At 37.4% G+C, this 22,999-nt stretch overlaps 1 protein-coding gene across 1 annotated transcript in view; it reads right to left on the minus strand.

The window, feature by feature from the left end:
- CFAP74 (cilia and flagella associated protein 74) overlaps positions 1-15,225 on the minus strand; it is a 48,494-nt gene extending 33,269 nt beyond the window's left edge. The window contains exons 1-12 of the mRNA XM_010577541.1: positions 15,102-15,225; positions 14,031-14,121; positions 12,513-12,659; positions 11,648-11,746; positions 9,685-9,789; positions 8,442-8,550; positions 7,698-7,783; positions 6,389-6,491; positions 5,486-5,643; positions 3,286-3,496; positions 2,201-2,383; positions 954-1,127 (exon numbers count right to left, since the gene is read on the minus strand). Coding sequence (XP_010575843.1) covers positions 954-1,127; positions 2,201-2,383; positions 3,286-3,496; positions 5,486-5,643; positions 6,389-6,491; positions 7,698-7,783; positions 8,442-8,550; positions 9,685-9,789; positions 11,648-11,746; positions 12,513-12,659; positions 14,031-14,121; positions 15,102-15,225 — 1,590 coding nt within the window. The remainder of the gene's footprint in view (positions 1-953; positions 1,128-2,200; positions 2,384-3,285; positions 3,497-5,485; positions 5,644-6,388; positions 6,492-7,697; positions 7,784-8,441; positions 8,551-9,684; positions 9,790-11,647; positions 11,747-12,512; positions 12,660-14,030; positions 14,122-15,101) is intronic.
- Between the last annotated feature and the right edge of the window lie 7,774 nt (positions 15,226-22,999).

Raw genomic sequence — 22,999 nt, forward strand, 5'->3', positions numbered from 1 at the left:
ATACAGCCTATAAAGCCAGGAACTCATGCTTCACGGATGGGACAACATTATCTGGGTTTGTGCACAGCTAACGCACCAAGCTGCTCTGTCTTTTCCTCCAGTGAATGTCAAAGACCTCATGTCACATTCACGGTCTAATAGAGTTGTTAACAATTTAAGACTGTGTGTGGCAAAGACAATATAGATTTTTTTGAACACAGAGCTAGGTGCCACTGTCTTCCAATGGAGGTCTGCTGTTTCAGCGCAAGGCACAGGCTCCTAATAAAACCAGAACGCCATGAAAGCTGTATACCTGGGCACATTCATTAACACACAGACAAGGAGAGTCCTGCAGGCTGACTGGCAGCAAGTTTCTCTGACACGGTTAGAAGACTTGTCTGATGCACCACACTAGCAACCTTTTCAAGTACAGAGGAGAACTAGGCATATTGTTATGCTTTCTCACAGTACACTTGTTAATTAGAACACAAGAGATAAACTGCAGCTCGATTTCCTCATGACCAGTACAATATGATGGTCACTTGCAAACTGAAATCTTAACTGGATTGTAGGCATGACTTCTTTAAGGACATGATTTTCTAGTAATAATGCATATACAAACAATACAAAAGTAACAGTTAAGCTGCCTTCTAAAAGACATGGAACACAGTCTAACAAGACATCCATCATTTTCCCACCTTTCTGACAGTATTTAAATTCCCCTAAGTAAAGGAAGTATTTTATAATTTAGACTTAACTAGTAAAATTAAGTAGTTTATTTAAGCTAACTATAACTTACCTAAGAGACTGCTAGAAAAAAAGGTAAGTACAGTTTTAGGTTTGACTAGACCTATTAAAAACAAGGTTGTTTTTTTTTCTTCCCAGTGCAACATAATTTTGATCAAGACATTGGTATATACATACAGTAGATACATACATCTTCTTTATAGATCCTACGCAGAAGAGCCACTAACCTTGAAATGAATGCAACTTGGTTTACTATAGAAAGTACATCCCTTACGTTCATGACCAGACCCTATTTGCTTGTGAAAAATTCCAGTTTGGAGCTCCTCCTTTTTTTTCTCAAAAATTTCTTTTGTCACTACCCTTGTAGCCAGCTGCTTTGAATCCATTTCTTCTTCAGATATCTAATAAGGAACATCAGTAAAAACCACCATGAATATAAGTAAGTGTGATCACAGAATCTGTAGCTCAAAGTAAAAAAGCCTGCAAATGGAATCTTTTAGTATTTGGCCAGCCTTTGTCTGTTTCTCTCCAGATCAAACTCAGCCTCCCAACTTCTACATGAAGAATTTAATTTATTTTCAGCTGTCTGTTCTGTAGCTTATCATCATCCCATAGTATGACATAGTGGTTTTAATGGGAGTATTAGCTCTTCTGCACTTACAGAGTTTTTTCCCCTCAACTTCTTAAACAAATACCCATTCAGAAAAAAGGCAGCTAACTGCACTGGAACATTTCAGTTATGGTGCAGTGCTTCTTTCATGCAAGTATATGAATATGTACTGACATTATTTCTTTTTGATTGATTATAAAGTATGCTCTTAAAGGTCTTCTACATCTCAAAAAAGCAGTATATGCAAGTATACCTTGGAATAACATTTAAGATCTTAACTACACAATTCCACTCTATAAGACTGTTATTATTTACTTCTGTTTAGAGTATAGAATACTATTACTTTGCTAGAAGATATGCTTTTCTTTGCCTAGTATGGTACAAAAAAAAGTTGTTTCCACATAAAGGAAATTGTGTTGCTGACTCAACAGAAAGTCATGTTTAGTTTTTTTTAAACAAGTGATCATGATGTGATGTATGTCTTCACATAACTCTGAACTAAAATTGAAATTGTTTTCTCTTTAAAAGAACAAACACTACAAGAACAGTGTCAAACAGCAATTACTCTGATGATATTCTCACATCTGAGTCTCTACATCTCCATAATAAAGTCTGCATTTTAAATGCAAAATAAATAATTACTGTTTTTAAGCAAGGTTCCTAAAACAGCACTTGCCAGTGTCATTACTTCAGATATATATAATAACTAGAAAGGCAAATGAAACTTTTCTAATCCATTAAGATACTTTTATGGATACTGTCAAAATTTTGTGAAGGCTAATTTCACAATGGGTCAGTTACAAAAGGATCTCATCCACTTTTTTTTTCTTTTCTATTTCTAATAATAGCTATCACAACATTTACCTTGTGCAAGTCACATTCCTGACTCCAAAGTCCCGGGAACTCTGGTTCTACTAGGGTGTCATCCCTCCCTTTCTCATCTCCACCACTTTCACAGAGCACATCATGGGGTATTTTTTCAGAAATCTCTCCTACAGAAGCAGTTCTCACACCAGCTGAGGAACAAGCTGTCGGAGAGCACCATGACTTTTGGGAAAGAACATAAGTTTTGAAGATACAGTTAAAAATTACTAGAGGACAGTTACTTCAACAGTTAACAGTTTCTGAGATCTTTTAAAACAAAAATGACAGGTCTATAAAGCTCAGAGGCCAAAAATGACAACTTAGGTCGATCCATTCTTAAGACACTGACTACTGACAAAATCTTATGTTAAAAGCATCTATATGATGTTAACTGTATACTATAGGAGGCTAGAAACCAGTCCTCAGGCATGAGAATACTGACTGTAGTTTCTGAATGTTTTGTGTATCACGTCATAAGCAAGGACTTTGTTGTTTTGTTGTAGTATGACTATTTCTACCAAACACCTCTCCCCCACCCCCTTTCTTTTAAATACCTAAAGATTGCATGAAGCCACTAGTTTCATCAGGGAGTTCAATTCACTCCATCTCCATTTTCCAGGCCAGTACTCCCTGGAATACTGCACAGATGAAAAAAAAAACACATCCAGGACACTGGAGAGAACCACTGTCTCCTTTCTAGTACAGTGGAAACATTTCTCCTGTGCTGACAAACTGATCTGAATCCTTACTCAGGGATGAAGGTAATTAAACAGGAAGTGAGGGTACTTTGCGTGGTTTTTGATGCCCGTTGCAATTCACGTGTTTCAAAATTCACCTCTTCTTACAAATGCCCTTAAACCCCTGCCCTCCCCCACCAAACAGGACAATGTCTTTATTCATACAAGCACCAACACTCAAGAAAAAGGAGACTAAGTCATTAAGAGATCTAATGGAGAACTTACTCCCCACTCATTCTGTACTGTCTGCTATTTGGTTGTAGCCTGTGCTATTCACAGGCCAACAAATTCACTGTCCTGCACCTTTGATAAAAAATAAAGACAGGTAATTCTTAGGCCTTTGTTCACCTGTGATATTGCTCCAGCTGAATGTTTCCAGGTCTTCTCAATATATTGCCATGTTTTCATTCTCCACCGTAAAGAATCCTCAAGTTTACCACCACCCTTAATTGCCTTAGTACAGGACTGACTTTTTTTCTGCTTGTGAAAAGAAGCTTCTTCTTGCAAAATTTGAGATACAATCTCAATTTTTCTTGATTTTTGCAGTTCTCTAAAAGCTCTGTAATACAATGTTATAAGAAATATCAAACCAACCCTTGTTTGCTAATAATATTAACTACAGTCCAGTTTCTTCTGAGCCTTTAAGCTAAACCATAAGTCTTTAAGTTGGGTGCAGTGGTAATTTGTGTCAAGACACCAGGCAATTCAGAGGCTATTTACACATTTTTGCAGACTAAATATACTCAATTACAGTGTTTTAGAAGTTGAGGAGTTGACAAAGCATACCAGTCATTGCTACTGAAAACAAAGTTTTAAAATAATTTTCCTAACCCAGTTAGCTATTTAAAGAAAACTGCCTATCTGAAAGCCAGTGGATTTAATAAAAGGGAGGAAGAATGGTTAAAGGTAAGGATGCAAGTACTGAACTTGGAAGATATGAACTCAAAGCTACTACAAATTCCATGACACACTGTGGGTAATGTGACAAAAGTGACAGTAGATAATTTAATCTCAGTTTTAATACCAGCAATTTAATACACAATTTTCTGCAACAAATATTACCCACACTAATGACGGCTTTTAATACAGACTTTCACCTCTTCAACTAATCCATATAAATAATTATTGATTCTAAATAAGAGCAAAGAAAATATCACCTCTCATTTAAATACAGGCTACTGCATACTGAAGCACTTTAAGTAGCTTTAAGCTTAAGCCACTGCAAGCACATTGCCTCATGATGCCCCATTGCAGGAGATAAATGGCATTGTATTTATAACACATTTTTGGAAAATCACGGTACAAAGAAGTTAATCATGGTTACAGTGACACAGGAATGCTATACCTGGTGCTATATGCCCCAGGTATAAAGCCATCCTCTGCCCCTATGATCAGTTCTTGTCTTTATGAATCTTTATATAGGTGATATATAAATCAATGACATAATGGCTTTAATGACTGAAGAGCTATGTTCTTTTACAGATAATTCAGAAGTATATATTCAGCCTGAAATATACTCAGAGAAAACAGAATATCCCTTCACAGAAAAGGAGAAAGGCAGCCCTGGGAGAAAAACTAAGCAGTTCTTCAGCAGATTAGCAGGATGGTAGCTGAAATTAGAAAAGAACTGCTGTGAGGAACATGACACAACTAACGTTAAGACTAACAAACTGTGATCAGCCTTGGCCTGCAAAGGGAAACAGGGAAAGGGAGAAAGCAAGCAAGGTGAAAAGGATTAAAAACTTAAATAGATTTGGATATTTCCAGCAGACCTCTACGAACTGATATGATTATTTTATTAACATGATTTTTAGAACATATTTAGGGATAGCAGAAGTGCTGTTATGCAGCTGTCAAGACTGAAGCTGTATTTAATCAAAACTTAAGACTTACTGAACCTTTACTTTTTAAATCTCTAACATTTGCTACAGGTTACTGCCCTTGTAGCAGAGCCAGTGTGCAGAAACACATACCTCAGCCACCCTGTTTGGTATCTTAGCTCAAATTCATCTTCATATGTGGTTAAAAACAATAATTAAGCTTTGGACTGGAGCAGATGAGATACAGGCACATTCCTATCAACTTTGCTACAAAGGCAGAGGAGTAACCAATCAAAAAAAAGCACAAAGGAGAGTACCTCGCTTCCGCACCTTACTGCAGTGCAATCTTCCAGAGATTGTCTCTAAAAGCCTAAGAGAGCTATTCAATCTTTATAGGGAGAGTGTTCAGGAGATACAGAAGTACAGTTACTTCAGGCATCCAGTTTAGGTTCACTGAATTTCCCTCCTGGAGTAGTTCTTCTTCTTTGCACTACTCATAGAACATGGGCTCCTAACTTTGGCTCTCTGAATAATACAGCTAAGTTAGAAGTTCAAGTCACTTTAAAGAGACTATACAAATATCACAAATACAGAGTATAAGAATGAGTTCACTCCCTTGAGACAGCATCATAGATGTTATGTTTTCAGAATCTGATTCAGAGCTCCAATATATTCCTGCACGAGCACCAGTAAGCAGCTGAGGGTTTAACAAAGAAATGAATACTTACTGTTTCTCTTTTTCATGCTCTAGCAGTCGTTTATGGAGAAAAATTTCCTTGGCAACATTGCCTCCTTCTGCTAGGATAGCTTCCCTCATTTTCATCTCCTGCTTCTTTGCCTCAAAGGCCATTGCTTTGTTCCAAACCTGGAGAGTTTGGAGTTTTTCCTATGAAGCCATACAAACCAGTTACATATTTGATTCACATATTAAAGAATATAAAACAGAGAATCTAGTGTTGGTCCCCTTATCTACGTATAAATTTGTGGTAGATTTCTCTGAAGCAGAACTTACTGTTTTTAATATACACAGTAGTCATGGTGTGCTGAGATGCAGAAAGCTCTGAATAGGTCAGGGCTACTTCTTTACCCTTCTACCCTTCCCTTGAAATGCTACTCAATGAAGCAATGTGAAAAGATACAGTTCTAACCAAATCGGTATTCAATTAAGATCATTCCCTCAGATTCTACAGAACATAAGTAGAAGAGCAAAGTAGCATAGCTCAGAAATTCTTAATATACATTACTTAAATTCTTAGGTAACTGTTTTTCTTCCATGTTTTTTTCTCCATATGAAGTATTTCTGCATTGGGATCCAAACAACTGGAAATGCTTCTGGCTGAGTTTTCAGAGAACTTACTTGTAGTATGCATTATTTTCAAGAGAGCTACCCTACCAGAACAACTAACTTGTTGACAGAATAAACTCCATAAGTAGATGTGTCAAAATCTGCCCATGCAAATCTAACACCATTACTGCTATAGTTAAATTATCCCCGGTTTCAAGAGATTTGGTCAGTGGTCTGACAGCATCACACAACAGTTCTGCAATGAAAGCTGAAATTACTTGCATTAAAACCTAGCCGTCTAACAAGTTAATTTCTTCATTCCCCATCTAAGCCACAGCAGCAGTACCCTATTGGAAGTTATGCTGTTTTTCAGGGAAAGCACAGCTTGTATCCTTCTCTCCATATGCTCCTGAGTTTTCGCTTCTTCCTTTGCATTTTTTTCATGAATTCTGTAAGCAAAGTAAAATCTTTCAGGCTCATATCCTGGAAAGCTTTTAGTATTAGAATGTTTAACCTGACAAGTAGTAATTGTCAATGTCACCAAACATTCTTCCTGTAAGCCTCTGTGTTTACTATGATACTGGGTGTGGGTAAAGTGGAACAGTTGGAAGACTCTTCTATATATGGTACCACTCAAGTTACAAGTGCCAGCAGGCTTTCAACTAGTTTGTTCAACAACTTTTTTTTTTAATTTTGAATATGAATAATGTGTTCCACAATATGACATATGTTTAGTTGCTAAAATAAAGTAAGAATTCAGGTGTTGCTCATATAACCAATATCTAAACAATTACGTAGTGAACTTTATGAGCCAACCACTTGTACCCACACTAAAAATAAACCCTAGAAACTCTAAAAGCTAGAAATATGTGGGCATGAATCAAGCCTGAGACTATTCCAGCTAATATAATAGTAAACTAGAAAAAAAAAAAATCAGTAAGATCAATATATTTGATGCATTACTCAGAGGAAAGAAAAAAAAAAAATCTATTTGGTTGCTTGTTTTTCTTAATTATTATAAGTTTGCACATGCCATCTAATGAAAAATAAACACAGAAACAGTACAATTATTTCAAATCATTTTTTCATTTAAGTCCTAATATACAAGTAAGTAAATGTTCACAGTTTCTTTAGTAGTAATTATATAAATATAAACCTATGAAGCGAACATTTAATTTACCATCAACCAGAAAAGAACAGGAGCACAAAGAAATGGCCTATCAACCAATTTTACCAGACAAGAAAGCTTTTTTACCACATTTCAGAGGGAATATAGAATGGCCAAGTGCAAGTTTCAAACCTGAAATTTAGTTATACTACTTCAGCTAATAACACACACACATATATAATAAAATGTTTCAAATCATTATTAGTGCCTACAAGTAATCAGACCCCTCTGCATCTCATCAAAACGACAGTCCCTTCAGCTACAGGGAACCTGAAGACCACACTAGGACAGTACGTGGATTTTGCTCTTTCCAAGTCCTTCTGTGCCATGTAAGATTTGAATGCTTCACAGCACTGGTACTGTGGCAGAAGATTTCCAAGGTAACAGAAGACACACCTAGCAGAAAAATTATTATTTTTCAAAGACTAAAGGGTAAAGTATTGTACACCAGAGAATATACAATGATAGAAAAAGAGTGAACAATAACCTTGCTATGCTTTTTCTCAGGAAGCAGACTGCTTTTTCATGGTTCCTTTTGGCATCTTCCAGTATTTTTTTATGCCTTTCTTCATATTCTTTCTGGGATTCCTCCTCTTTTCTACAAAACACAGGCAAATCAACAGTTGCAGCAGGACTAAGAAAACCTTGATTCCAACACAATGACATCTAAGGGTGGGGTTGGGGAGTTTATTAATATGTGCTGAAATGAGGACATTTGTCTCCACCCGCCACCCTCCCCTCCGCCTCAGTCTCTTGTTTTCACAAAACCTATAGACAAATTGATAAACTAGCATCTGCTTTCTCTCCAAGAAATCTCAATAAACTTGATCGTAAATTCAGAAGGTCCTGGTGGCCAGCAGCAATGCAGACACATGCAGTTAGTCTCACCTAATAAACTCCATTTCCTTAGACAAAAAGCATTCACAGTTTTTGTCTTTAGGAAGTTTATTTCCATAGATCAGAGACCTTTACCTGAGTAACTGCAAGACTTTGGGCAATTCCTTTAATTCCATTTCATCATAAAATATTCCTGAAGCAACAAAACCCAGCTAAGAAACACAATACCACTAGTATTTGAATTAGCTAATCTTCTCAACACCTGAAACAGTGAATTGGCTAAAAATAATATGCAGAAAGGAAGCAGAGTCTGACTTATAGGCGCTTACTTTTCTCTAGACCGACGATTTTCTTCCGCTTGCAGTGCTGCTATTTTTTCCTTCCAAATCCGCACTTCTGCTCGTTCTTGGTATTGCATCTCTAGCTCCTCCTGATCTTTTTTAAGTTGTTCAAGGAGGATTTCATATTTTCCCTGCTCAGTTTCTATCTGCCACACCTCAAGCCTTTAAAAGCAAAGTATGAGCTGTTTTCACTGAAATACTGACATTCTTTCACTTACTTAAGGCTATTGAGTAGGTAAGGCTCTATGGTGAAAATGAAAATCTAGCCATGTTTTGTTTTGTTTTTTAAAATTATATTGTAAATCATGTCCTGTTACTGACATAGGTATTGTACCTTTCAGACTTAAGGCTCATATCTAGTAGCATATCTCATTTTAAAGACATTAAAAATACTGGTTTTAAAAAGAAAGTTAAAAAAATAAAGCTCAAGCTTCTGTTTCTCAAATTCATGTTTGCCCAGAAGAAAATATGAAAACCAAGAAAAATTAGAAAACCAGCTTTTTCTTCAACAGTAAATAACATCAGGGAGAAACCATAACTTTTATTCTTCTGTGCTTTGCTGAAAGAATTTAGATATGATAGGGATACATATAAACAGATTAATATAGTGATTGCTAATCACACAATAAATGAGTCAAGCATTTCAAAGCTCTTATACAACACTGCAGCAGAACATACGGTATTCTGGTTAACCACTTGGTTAATCACATCTATAAAGTCATGCTTGTGTTCTTCCTTTGATGTAGTGGCATTAGTAGTTGTACCTCTGTTGCCAAAATGTAAGCACACTCGCCTGCTGCCCTCTGCAAAAGACAGTTTTATTCTGTCTTATATAAATAAATAATTTAGTATGTGTGAACAATTACAAGCAGCAATGTTAGCTTAGCATAAAAATACACAGTACCCCTACAATGTCTCCATCATCCTCAATTTCAATCTTTTCCTTCATGCCTTATAAAAAACACTGAGAGGCATAAATTAGAAGTATTTATGCTTATTCGGAGATCAGTATCACAGACAGGTTTACTTTAGTTCAGCTTATTTTCCATTTACAATGAGACCTGTTTAGGTGCACAACTTATACCACAGCAACCAATTTCCTAAGCAATGAACTGTTCAGGCTAAAAGTCGCTCTCAAGATCCTCTGCCTTGCAATCAGCCTCACATGACCGCAAATGTAGTTCAGTATTTACAAGCAACTTCTGTAGTGATTGACTTTTGAATTCATTAAACAGCATATGAAGAACTTAATAAAGATTGACTCCCATCACACTGTTTTCTCATTCCCTCACTTACATGTTTTCTTTTAGTGTCAAACCAATTTTCAACTCAAAATCCTTCTCTTTCTCCAGTTCAGTGCACAGTCGTTTGTGCATTGCCTGAAGGCAGGACAAGGCTGCGCTGTTAACATTAAAAAGAAATGATCAGGAAGAAATTGGAACTAATAAAGATTTAAAAAAAAAAAAAAAAACCCCCCCCCCCCCCCCAAGATCAGCAACAATAAAAAATAGCTTTGAGGCTGAGATTTATGTATTAGAAATCCACTGATTTATGCAGTCTCTTATTTAGCCTTCTAAGTCTCCATTCTTCATTCAAAGGTATAGGTTTCTTTCAACTATTATATATTGGTTGAAATTTACAGAGGAGTATTTATTTCAAAAGCATGGACCAGTGGCTTAATGCGACTATTCATTTCTCAAGCTGATAAAAGTAGTAATTATTAACAAAAATAAGTTTAGGCAAACCTAGAGAACCTAGACTGATTTTGCTTTTAAAAAGGCATTACAATATTCCATGTACTTTGCCTAGAAGGGCAGGGTTGCCACACAGTTGTTTATTATCCTTGGTCTTCTCCACCCAGGAAAACTAGCAGACAGCACACTACAGAATCAACAGACAGTGAACTGGCAATATTCAACATAAACTCCGTTCCTCAAAATGAAAATTGGAAATGATCTTCTACCTGCAGTTACTACTCTAACTTCAAAATTTTTGTATTGGGCATCAGTAATGCTAATGGTAGCTAGTATTTTCTTTATTGCTAAGACATGATACCTTCGAGCTTCATAAGCCAGAAATTTATCAACTCTTCTTACTCCACCATTTACTTGCTAAATATAATAGATTGTGAGCATTGCTATTCTTCTGCAAATCTAGACCCCCAAATTTGACCCATCATAAGCATAAGAACTTCTACAATGCTTTTCTGTCTTTGTTGACTTCTGTTACTAGAACTGTCTCTTTGAGATCCTGAACAGGGAGTACTAGCACCCATCACAGGAGTCTCATTAGCATTCAACCCATCATTTTTTGTTAAAGCAGCTATTCCAGTTTGGCAGCTAACCTACCTTTATCATTCTATCATTCATCCATATACTAACTTGAAGATTAACACAGGTCATAAAATGCAGCTGTGAAGTTTGTTCACAATACACTGGTTCCTGGTACACAAGCCACCCACTTCTTTCTATTTAAACCAAATGTGAAGAGTACAGTAAATTGCCTCCCACTTTATAGCAAAAGTGTTTCAGAACAGCTCCTGTATGCAGAACTACTCCCGAAAGGCATTCGTACATTTCACAACATAAAACAAAAAAAGAAGTGGCATATATATACATAAATCCCAATTGTAATAGTCACCAGAAGCAAACCATGACCTCTAAAACTGCCATAGCACATTGGTGTTGGTTCATCATACTGAATAGAAGTGATGGAGACCCTGATAAACACAATTGACAGTAATGGGCTAGGCTGATTTAATAACATGTTGTTGTTAAATTTTAAAATATATGCCTCTTTCTTATCCATTCCTAAGTTTCCACCTCTTTCTGCACTGGTTTACCTAACAGAGTATTACGTCTAGACCAGAAAGCACAGAGATCAATGATTCCCAAGCCAATGCACCATTATCCTTCATTTCAAAAGGAGGAATTATTGCTAAAAATGTCAGCCAGAAAGTGACTGCAAGATTAGCGTTCACTAGCATGGGAATGAACACATTGCTCTGCTCTCTAGCTGAAAGTGCAATACCCTTGTATCAGAATAGCCTTCCAAGCTAATGCAGTTACTTCTTAACCTGAGAATGGCAACGGGTTTCATCACTGATCTATTGATATCTTTAATATACATGCTTAAAAATTCTATCAACTGTTCAACAATAGGAAGAGATGAAAGCAGGAAAGTTTATCTCATTAATTACACACAGATAAACATAATGGATGCCTGTAATCTTTGGTACCCAGAAACACTCTCTACCTACACATTGCCAGCCTCCTCCTCTTTCTCTATTTCAGTGTCTACACAATCCAGCTGCTTTGCTAGCATCTTGATCCGCAGTTGACAGGTACTCAGCTTGTCTCTGCAAGAAACAAACAGATTATTTATATTTTATAAGTTCTTTACTCTTTCCAAAGAAACTCCTCCTTCTGGGAGCAAGATTCACAGCTAGGATTTCCTTCCTTCTCCCAACTCCCCACCACCATCCCACTTTTCTTTTAAGATCTTACTATGACGTTCTTCGGAAGCCCTTATTAATTTCAAACATTTTCTCCAAAAATCCAGAAAAATGTAACAAGAATTTATTTTTACTTCATCCATAGTTCAGATATATAAAAAATGACAACAGCATAAGTGACATCTTTTTATATTAGCCTTCTTCAGCTATATTTGCTTGTAAAGAATATCTCTGTGACCTTAACATAGCAAAACACTCATAGCAGGTGCTTCTCTTAAAGTATGTAACTTCACCGATTCTAATCTACCATTTCCATTATAGTTAGGAAAATGTTTACAACAAATTTTCCGCTTGATGTTTCCAACTGACTGTTGAACCAGCAGGATTGTGTAGACATCCCTGAAAGGAATTAGGATCTAATTCTCCCAGACCAAACACCTCTTCTTTAACATTGATTATTGTATTTCATTTTTTCAAGTATGTAATTAATTTTTATCCTTGATCCTTTACAAGGGTTTGGTCATATATTGGATATGTTATATTAAACAAGTGTTTACATCGAGTAACTTTCATGAAAAAATTCTATGAACTGTAATATTTATAACAGATACAGTATCACAGTATTTGATGGCGATTTATGCTGATTGATTATGTTCGCTTAAACACTAACCTTACTTTTTGGACCGCAAGTTCCTTTTCTTTGGCTCTGTCATTGAGCTCTTTTAGGTTCCTCTGTAAGGTTAATATGCAAACTCTATCTGTATACTTCACAGCCTGAACATTATTAACATCACTCAAATAGTGTTCCAAGCTTTCCCTTTGAATTGAAACACACGATTAACAATGAAAACATAATAAGGAATTCAAAAGTTATGTGAACTTTGTACCTCATGCACTTATACATTTGTGGGTTAATTGTTTTCCATTTTATTCTAGCTGAACTGTTACAAATATGACCAGTATAAATAAGGAAAAAAAAAAGAACATAATCTGTACAAGAAGTTTACATACATGCATTTAAGCCAAGATTTTTAGACTTGGATATCTGATGTTGAATATTTATACCCACATTTAATGCATTAATTGTATGTCTTGGTTTTCAAATGCCTGTGGCTCCTCTTGATTATACCTAGGCTTCACAAATTCTAGCTTTCCCAAACAATAGTTTAAAACTTCAAAGGGAACATTCTAAACTACTTTAAAACATATTATATACAGCTGATAAGTTGGTGGAGTGAGCTAATCTCTCTTATCATTTTGGTCTGCTTAAACATATAGCAAGAAGAGGTCTGAAGGTTTGGGTGGTTGGGGTTTTTTTTTAAATCATTTTGGTGTATTTTGAGTTTCTCTGTTGATAATGGTAACACTGTTAACATTCACTGGTAGTAGGCACATGTGCTATGTAGCTTCCCACATACATATACTAATAAACATTATTTGAGCTTTTTATCATGCCTTATAACCCTATGCCAGGTCATTCCGGGGCAGAAACTAATAGTCTTGTCAAAGGTAAGCCAAACTGTGCATTGATCTTTGTGAACAGAGCAGCAACTACTTAAGGGCACATTCAAACCACTAAATTCCTTTTCATGTATGACCTCTGTTACATGGAAATTTATTTCTTCAGGAGAATAAACCCGCTGTACCAGCTACTTGTAAAACCAGTGTAGTACTAATCTATCATCATACCAATTCTGTGCTAACTGACTTTACACAGCGGTACAAAGCTCTGTATATATTAAAAAACTTACAATCCGACACTGATATTCTTCAGCAGACAAACTTATCTTTTTCCAACAGCTCCTGAAGTTCTACAAGTACAGAGGGATATGAACACAACACTACATATTAATACGAAGAGCTGGCTGGGTTTTACAAGAAATGTAAATTGGTTAGTGTAACGCTCCTTTGAGGAGAGCAATTAGCCCACATCAGTGTGGTGCAATCGTTGTGTTCCATGTACATACTTACAATTACTTCAGATTAAAAAGTGCCCAGAGCCTGTCTTTATCTTACTCAGCATATTGTTTTAACAGTAGTAACCAATTTATTTTTTGTGGAAAGGTCTATATTGCCTACGACTAATTTGACAAAAAGATGCATAGTTGAATTAACCAAACCTTCTCTTGAAAAGGTAAGTTAACTCTACAAAGGAAATTACTGTTAGAACTGGTAATAAGTTATTTACATGCTAGAATCATATTTGTCTCCAACTCCTTCAGAAGTGTCCTTGTTTCCCATCTCGCCACCACCAGCCAACTCTTCTTCAAGCTTGTATTCTAATAGATATTAAAACAGCAATTTAATAAAGAGATCTTGAACTTTAAAATGCAAAGCCCTAGTATATTTGCTGTCAAGTCAAAACATGGAGAATCGGAGATGACATTTTATAGCATTACTGCAGCGTATATAAAAAAAATTCATATGGCAAAACACACAGGACTACTATTGTACACCTGCAAACCAAACCAGGAGAGTGCTCTCTGCCTTCATTATGGAAGCCTCACCAACAATCCAATGTATGTGGAAAAAAACCCAAACAAGAACGGGGAAGGGGGTAGGCTAATGTTTTGACAGGTTTTGGCCAACAGTCTAATATATTTATATTGCATTACCTTATCCTAATGCACTGTTAAGATACAAAATTTTTTAAAGTATTTATGTATCAAGAAAATGACAATGAAAGAATAGCCTAAGAACTCCTTTTAACATAAAGATCAGTATTCAGCGCTACACCATACATGTTAATCTGTAAAATAGTAGATATGTTGCCTCATGTACTATACTGAAATCTACTTCTGGACACAATTAGAGAAACTGGCTGCCTATTAAGAGGTATCTGGTGCCAGTTTAGATGTCTTAGGGTATCCAGTATCTTCATAGAGTTGAATCTGTGGAAGACCTATACCATTCTGGAGCCAGATGAGAGAGTCCAGAGCACTTCAAGGGGCACTAGATGCCAAAGTATGCGCAACTGAATCAAGTCCATACAGTCAAATATTAGATTTTTACCATCAATAACTCTGAATCAAAATGCCTGACAGAGGTAAAAAGTAGAGAATTTACTGCTACAGGAACAATGGGTTAGATTTGGATTAGTTACAGCTGTGTAGCATAATGTTACAGAACACCTACTGGAATCATTGCATCTATGTGGAATGTCATCCAACCCTACAGCTGTACTGTTCTCATCTACGACATTAGAAGATACCTTAATGTTAGTTTTTTGCGAGTTACCAAAACAATTCATCATTTTCACCTTCCCAGTGTTCCTCCACATTACAGCACTGTCCAGCTTTGTCCTCTTTTTCTTCCTCTTCCAGAAATGGTAAAATAGATGTTTGCTCTTCTTCCTTACTAAAACTGATCTCATTATCTTCCATACCGATAGTTCTTTCAAAACAACCAGGCTAAGAAAGAGAAGAGCGCATGGTTTACATATATAATCTTCAAGAACTTGCAATAGTTGACTGTTGTGAATAGTTGAACTTGCAAATGGTGACTATATCTTGAGATGAATTAATAGCACTCAGTAAATACTCAATGCATGTGAAATGATTGGATACAATCACAGACCTTTGTACTAATCACACATTTTTGAGTATCAACTTCGATAAATCTCTCATAGAAAAGAAAGGACACTGCCATTTTTAATTATTTTTTTTAATAACAATCAGTTCAATAATAAAACAAACCTTCTGAATGTATTTTATACACTTAGGCAACCACTTTACTCGGAATGATTAGGGAACAACTCCAACAAACACTACTTGTTCTTGTGTGTTATGCAGTTCTCCAATGTTAAGTAAACTGTTATAAAATGTTGATACAATTTATTAGAATACAGTAAATTGTATCTGTCATCTAGAATGAGTTATTACCACATGGTTGGGCATTTCATCAATATCTGACTCAGAGACTTGTACATATGATTAATTTTAATGAATGCGGTGGCTCGGCTTTGGGTTCATTTATGTAAATCCTTTCGCATAACTCTAAAACATAAACTAGAAGAGAGTAGCTATTTTCTCTAGTTAAGGAACAGAGAAAATACACCATGGAATTTGAAATACGGAACAGACCAACTAAATGATAAGAACTACCTTCACACCAACACAGAATTCCTACACGGGGCTATGGCTGATTTAAGGATGATAGTGGCACTAAAAAGCAACACAAACATAAATGAACTGCCAATGCACCAGTAGTAGCCCAAATACTTTTTGCTAAGCCACTGTACTGTCAGGTAGCGCAACTCCCAACGCAACAGAGCTTTGGTAAATTAGGCCAAAATCTACAGTACGGTAGAAGGCCCAAAGGCCTTCCCTAAGTTAGATGCAAGCCAGGCAGTGAAAGCCACATCGCTTCCACGACCCAGAACGCCGCATGGCACCTGAACCTCGCCTCGTCGAAACACCATCTCGACCTCGGATTCCCACCACATCCCAGCAATACCACACGCAACTCCACGCTACGGGGCACCACCCTGTAAACTGCCAGAAGCCCGCCCGGGGGCCGGCAACACCTCCCTCACCGGAACGCCTCTCTGCTAGCAGCCGCTCACGGGTCAGCCCGCCGAGCGAGCCGGGACCGGGACCAGCCCGACGGCCCACAGCGGTGGCCCCCGCGCGGGGCCGAGGAGACGAAACGCCGTCACGGGGACCACGACGCCTGCCTCCCTCCCGCCGAAGCGGGAAGGACAGGGCCGGGCAGGGCTGGGGGACCGTCCCCGGGACCCCCACCCACCGTCCGGCCGCGGAGAAGCGCTCCACAGACCGCGGAGAAGCGCTCCAGAAGCAGCGGCCCAGCCCGCCGCCACACCGCTCCCTCTCTCCGCGCCTGCACCCGGCAGCCGTTAGATCCGCTGCCAAGGCAACGGAGCAAACCACCGCGAAGGGCGCGGCAGGGGCGCCGCAGAGAGCCCGCCTCCTGTCCGGCTTCCCCGCAGCCGCTGAAGCAGGGCGGAGGTGTTTGCGCGGCTCCCTGTGCCCCCCCCCCCCCCACTCCGCGGGGTGGTGCGTGCCGGGGCGGTCGGCGGGAGCGGCCCGCCCGCAGGCCGTGGCCTACATTGGGGAATGGCGAATCACTGTAGGGTGTGCGAATCCTGGTTCTAAATTCTCCCTTCTAAATTTGCACCCTTGTAAGCACGCAGAATTACAAGATGTAGGGCGGATATTCACGGGTTTATTCAAGCCAATGAACTACAAAGATTTGAACCAGCTGAGCGGTTGATCAGTTTTTGGGCTTTTTTCCCCCCCCCTCGCTTGACGATTATTTTATTTTTAGTAGTGTAGGTTGAAATATGAACTACTATGAAACACAACGTCTTTCCGGCCTTGATTGGCAAGGCTTTTTAATACATTTTTGTGAGCTTTTGACGCGCTCTCTAATATATAAGGGGATGACTGATTCTTCAAAAATACGGCGGCATTAACGCTTCCCTCGCATTAATGTGAATAATTGCAGAGGCGGGAGTACTCGTGACCCCTGTTTAGCCTGACTTGGTCATCTAGTTGGGGTGATCGCAGGTAACTGAAATGGGAGAAATTGTCAGTGAACTTTCAGCTTCGTATTTGTTCTACATACATTTATAAATTTTAGCAAGTTGGTGGCACTATGATTGAAAAAAATCTTTTTGATGAATTCACGTGACCTTCTGCAATGCAGAAAACATATGGATTTGAGGTTGGAGCACGCACATTTTAGAGCACTGAAGATTGCCAAGTTTCAATCCAGAATGAAGCCGTCTTAAATGTCTCTCAGAAATAAGCCTGTACTATTCTGACAATAGGATGTCACCATTAGTTACTAATTGAAGGTTATTAACAGCAAAAATAATGTGTACTTATCATGCCGCCCATTTATAATGCCACACTCTGAATCGTAGAATCATAGAATGCTTCCTCTAGCTTCAGCAGCAACTGCAGGTTTTGAGGTTCCTTGTAACACTTCAATAATCATTAAAAGTATGCACAAAATCACTAAATGAACAAGTGTTTAGATGATATTTCAGTAATTTACATAGTAAAGCCAAATGTCTATATTCATGAAAGGTGTCTCAGTTGGACTACGCTGTTCTTCAGAGCAATCTTCTGAACCTGCGTGTTTGCTACCATGTGTTCCGTTACCAGGTTTTAGCTCTTAACTGATAATTAACTAGGTTTCCTTTCTACTCTATTCCATGTATTACCTTGACAAAGTTAAGGAACAGTGCAGTTCAATTCACAGAAAAGCAGATTCTTGTCCCCTTATTCTTGGCACTAGGCCTAAATGACATGCTAGAGAAATTCAGCTATTCAAAGCAATTCAGTTATTAAAATACTGGGACATCATTCTTTAAGCAGAGCTCTATACCAAAATACACACTGATCTGTATATAGAGATGGAAGGCATTCTCGGATTTATTTAATTGAAAATGTTCCTCGATTGTAAGCAATATTTCTGTAATTTTTTTATAGTTGCTATAAGAAGTAATGTCTGGTTTTTTGATACCATGCATATAAGCACAAGCTGCTAATCTAAGTATTTATTTCCACTGGCACCCACAGTATAGCGTATATATTACTCACAGTGACCAATTAATTGTCCTACACTTATGCTGTAGGTCCTCATTCTTTAGAAATATATGGACATTCTTAGCTCTATAGATGGTGCAATCTGGATTTTATGGCATCTATTCATATTACATAAAACAAATTACATACAGACATTTGCAGGATTAAAGCTACAAGATGTAGGCTAAAAATATGCAGTGATTAACTGTATAGCTCTCTCTGCAGATCTAGAATAGATATAACTGTTGTTAACGCTTAACCTGCCAGTTCTCACACTTCTATCGTCAGGATGTAAAAGATCCAAGCATGTTTTTTTCCCTCAACAAAACACTTGTAAGAATACCTGGCAATATCACTGATTTTCAGTTTCCTGTGATATTTTTATTCGGGGTATTTATTCAGTCCCAGTTTACAACTGTTTGGGTGAAATTCATAACAACATCAACAAAAAATGATAACTGTAGTTTTAGCAATAAATAAATATGAGTTTAACCTCTAAGTTTCCTAAAAACCTAACCAGCACTTGAGTCAAAACAGAATAGCTGATTTGTAACTTTGGTGTAAACCATAATGGATTACAACCACTGCTGCAGCCAGAGACATAGCATTCGGAGATGATTAGAAACTGAACCATCGTTCTGTAGGAAATGTTGACATAGTATTCACTCTGAACTGGAAAAAAGTTCAAATTGCTAGTCCAATTTAATACCGAAATACCAGGTGTTTTGTTATTAAAGTTTTACAGCAGCCCCCTTCCAATCAGCACCAGTCATTTCAGAGTGGACACTACCAGTTACATCTGACTGCATGATTTCCTGGCCACTGGTCATGACTTTGCGTCAGGTGAATAATTTGTCACTAGGGAAAGGCAATCTGGATTTTTATCTCCCATATAGATGCGAGAAGAGAGAAGAACCTGCAGTTCCTCTGAAGATGCTAAATTATGGCTATCCAGACAAGTTCTTATCTCCCAGTCCACAACTTATATCTATCAACTTAAAGTCAGTGAATCTATTCCAGCTTTAAGCTCCAGGAGATGTACAAAAAGGCATCGGTTGATGCTACTCTTCTAAATTTTGTAGGTACTGACCACCAGTGATACATCTCTGAGAAACTGGGTAATGGAGCGAGCATGTATAAATGAAAACCCTGCTGTTTTCTTACTGTGAAGTTAAATTTAGCGGCATTTCAGTGAAGTTGCTTTAGTTCCACCTCATGACGGTTTGAAACTTAGTGGAACTGGACAGTTCAGTTTGCTATATGGCTACATACTGTGCTTCTACAGGCAGTTGGTATTTCTTTTCTGAACGTTTCCAAGGTGACAGTAGCTCATATATGGAGCTTTCTAGCTTTTAGGCAGGAAGACATGCCAATAACGGAATCTTAATTTTTGCGGTGCAGTTCATATCAGATTACATAAAACAACTTCGCTGCCCCTATTCTATGATATGGATCAGCACTGGACTGTAAACAATGGCAAAACATTGATAAGCATCGTACCAATGAGTCATCCTTACAGATGTAGTAAGAAAGAATGAGAGGGGCATTCGCTTTCGGAGCACTCCACAGAGCAAGGACCAGGGATGAAATCAGCTGGGAGTGCACCACTGAGAGCAACACATCTGGAGTAAAATAATCATCTCCAGTCTTGGAACTAGCCCTAGCTCAGGGCCAAAGTGAGGAATTTCATCCCAAATCTGTTGCACAGAGAAAAGAAAAAGAGGGCAAAGTGTCTGGCCGCACTGCGCTTTCTGAATATCAAAAAAATCTATGCAGACTGAGGGAGGAACTGGATGTTCTACGGAACATTTGGAAACAGATAAAACTAGATTTCTCAGCCAGTGCTTTGTGAAAGGTGAAAGGAAAATTAATGTTGTGGTTATACTGATATTTATTCAATACAGACACATTTGTGTTGGGGCCACGGGACATTCATACAGTGCAAGTATAATATTCCCAAATCTCATTTATAAAAATAGGTATGTGTTTGTAATTTATGTATCTAGAGACATTTGGTGACATTGCCACAACAGTCTTTCACGAGCTGTTTATGTGGAATCGTGGGAGAGTGAAACTAATTATCCGTGTGGTATATTTTTTGCCTCTAAAAATTAAATGTGACAATATGACATCTTTACTTTGCTGGCAGTAAAACCACCTGTCCTATTTAGAAAATGCTCTATTAAGAATATCAGGTAATGCAGTGCAACTGTAAAATAAGTTTAAATATTGTCCTTTTGTCCTCAAAATCCTAAGGTAATAAAGGACTATGAAAACTTGTTATTTGGCCCAAATCACTGAGCATGTTTCTCCTCAATCCCATCAAATTATGCCCTCCAATAAATTATTTTACGGTAGCAGTTACAAAAGTATGGATGACTATGATCAGGAAAAAGTCACACCTGTTACATGTTCCAGAAGAAAAGTACTTGACAGATTTTGAAATGGGGGTTTCTGGTTTTAGTTATAGTAAAATGTTACTTCAAAGTTGTGACCTTTGCTTCCTACTTGAGAAAGGGTAAATACTTCAAAAATTAGTAATTGTTAATATAATAATAATAACTAATAATATTGTCCAGATATGGGCAAAGCCCATCAACTTTTGACAGACTGCCACGGTCAGATAATACGGAAATAGTGACCTAGGTATCACGTCGGTCATTATTACATTGCTTTGCCAGATCTACTCTAGCTTTATGTGTACAACAGCAAAGATGAAAGTTTGTTCCAAACTGTGTAACTCTGGCCTGACAACCTGGTCATGTTGGAACATGGTTTGATCCCATGCAGTCTCTGATGATCGATCTGAGCTCCATATGCAAGGTCAGATCATAGGATGGGTATTTTCATAAAAGCTAGCGCCTGCAGCCATACGGATTGAGGAGAGGTAGTAATTTAGTAGAGTGACAAAAAGGCTTAAGAAACATTTAGTATCATGGGCCATCTTTTTAAGAATACTTGACAGTTCCAAGCCAGTAGCTAAAGGAAAGCTTTAATTCTTTTCAAGAGGATTAGATGAGAAAGATTTGGACAGCTTATTTATTTTGTTTTGTTTTGACGTTTTAATAGCAATTTCAATTGTTTTTTAATCTATCTCTTGAGCAATTTTAATCTGTTATTGACTGTAAAGAGTTTGGGATATTCTGCTAGAATTGTAGGAAATTAAATATATTGTTGATCATTATTATTTTATCCCCTCTATTCCCTTTGGCTAATAGGAATTATTAATTTTGAGGGGTGTGTGTGTACATATATATATGTGTATATATATGTAAGAGCCTGTTTTGCTTAAATATGTATTTATATGCAGAAACCACTAAAGCCAAGGCTGAATGACCTAGCATTTGTCCTTCTTCTATATAATATAAAGGATATAATTAAGGCCCATACACGTCAAATGTAATTTATTTATCTGAGAGAAGTTACACATTTATTTTAGGATTTTGTGGGAATGGATCTTAGAACATCTCTTTTTTCTGAAGTACAGACACAAAGTGGTAGCTAAATCAGTCCTGTGAAAATAACATGAGATTTTGTTAAACCCAGGCACTATTACGGTCATGAAGGGAAACTCCCCATATATATTTCCTTCATCCATTATGACATTATTAATCCAAATCTACAGTATAAAACCTTGATCATTCAAGATGATTTCAGCAGTTGGATAAATATGCCTATGCAATGCCCAGTGAAATGAATAGGACAGCTAATTTTTTCCAGGGATAATCAGAACCCTGGTAATATACCTTGATTACCAGTTTTTTTCAGAAAAATTATTAAAATCCTGAAGCTAAACATATTCCCATCACAATTGCATTGAAGATTTTGTGGGCAGTCACCTTACTATTTTTGGCTGTAGAGCTGGTGAAAAAGGAGCATAGAGAAGTAAGAAAGAGAACCATCTTAATGAATTTAGAGAAAATATGTAGGTGATACTCTTCCTCTTTTTCTTTTTTGCAGTATTAGAACCACTGACAGCAAAGAACTTTTTCATGGGATCCAAGTGAGTAAGTTCTGAAAGTGTAGTTGTTGTAGAAATACAATTCTTTCGGTCATGATTCTTTTAGAGGATTGCCATTGTATTTTTACTTGTTTTAATGGTCAAATTTGTAGCAACGTCTCTCCCTTTAGAGCATATGTTGCCATGATGTACTTATACCAACACACAAATACACACACTTACGCACACTTACATGTGTGTTATACACGTATAAAATACACATGTACACACACTCATTCTAAATGTATAAATTGCCTCAGCTGATTTTTGCTATTTTTACAGATGTATGCTGAAGACATAGAAAACTGTTCTTTTTCACTAGTCAGTTAGAGGACAGCTCTCTAGCCAGAGAATAACAATACCAAGGAACTCTCAGAGTAGGTACATAGCTCACTGGAACACCATCCTTAAGAGTAGGAAAAATATGAAAAAAATGTTGACTGAAAATATCCTGAAAGGTGTAAATCTGTTCTGTTATCCAGAGAGACAAAATCATTCAGTTCTCTGTGTCATCCTGTAAATTCCATTACAAATGTTCCGGTTTCCCTCCTCCAAAAAAACACTTTTCATGCAACAATCCAACTACTTGAGCTTAAATGTAGG

This window comes from Haliaeetus leucocephalus, unplaced genomic scaffold, assembly GCF_000737465.1.
Source record: "Haliaeetus leucocephalus isolate CR32 unplaced genomic scaffold, Haliaeetus_leucocephalus-4.0 Scaffold556, whole genome shotgun sequence".
Taxonomy (NCBI): domain Eukaryota; kingdom Metazoa; phylum Chordata; class Aves; order Accipitriformes; family Accipitridae; genus Haliaeetus; species Haliaeetus leucocephalus.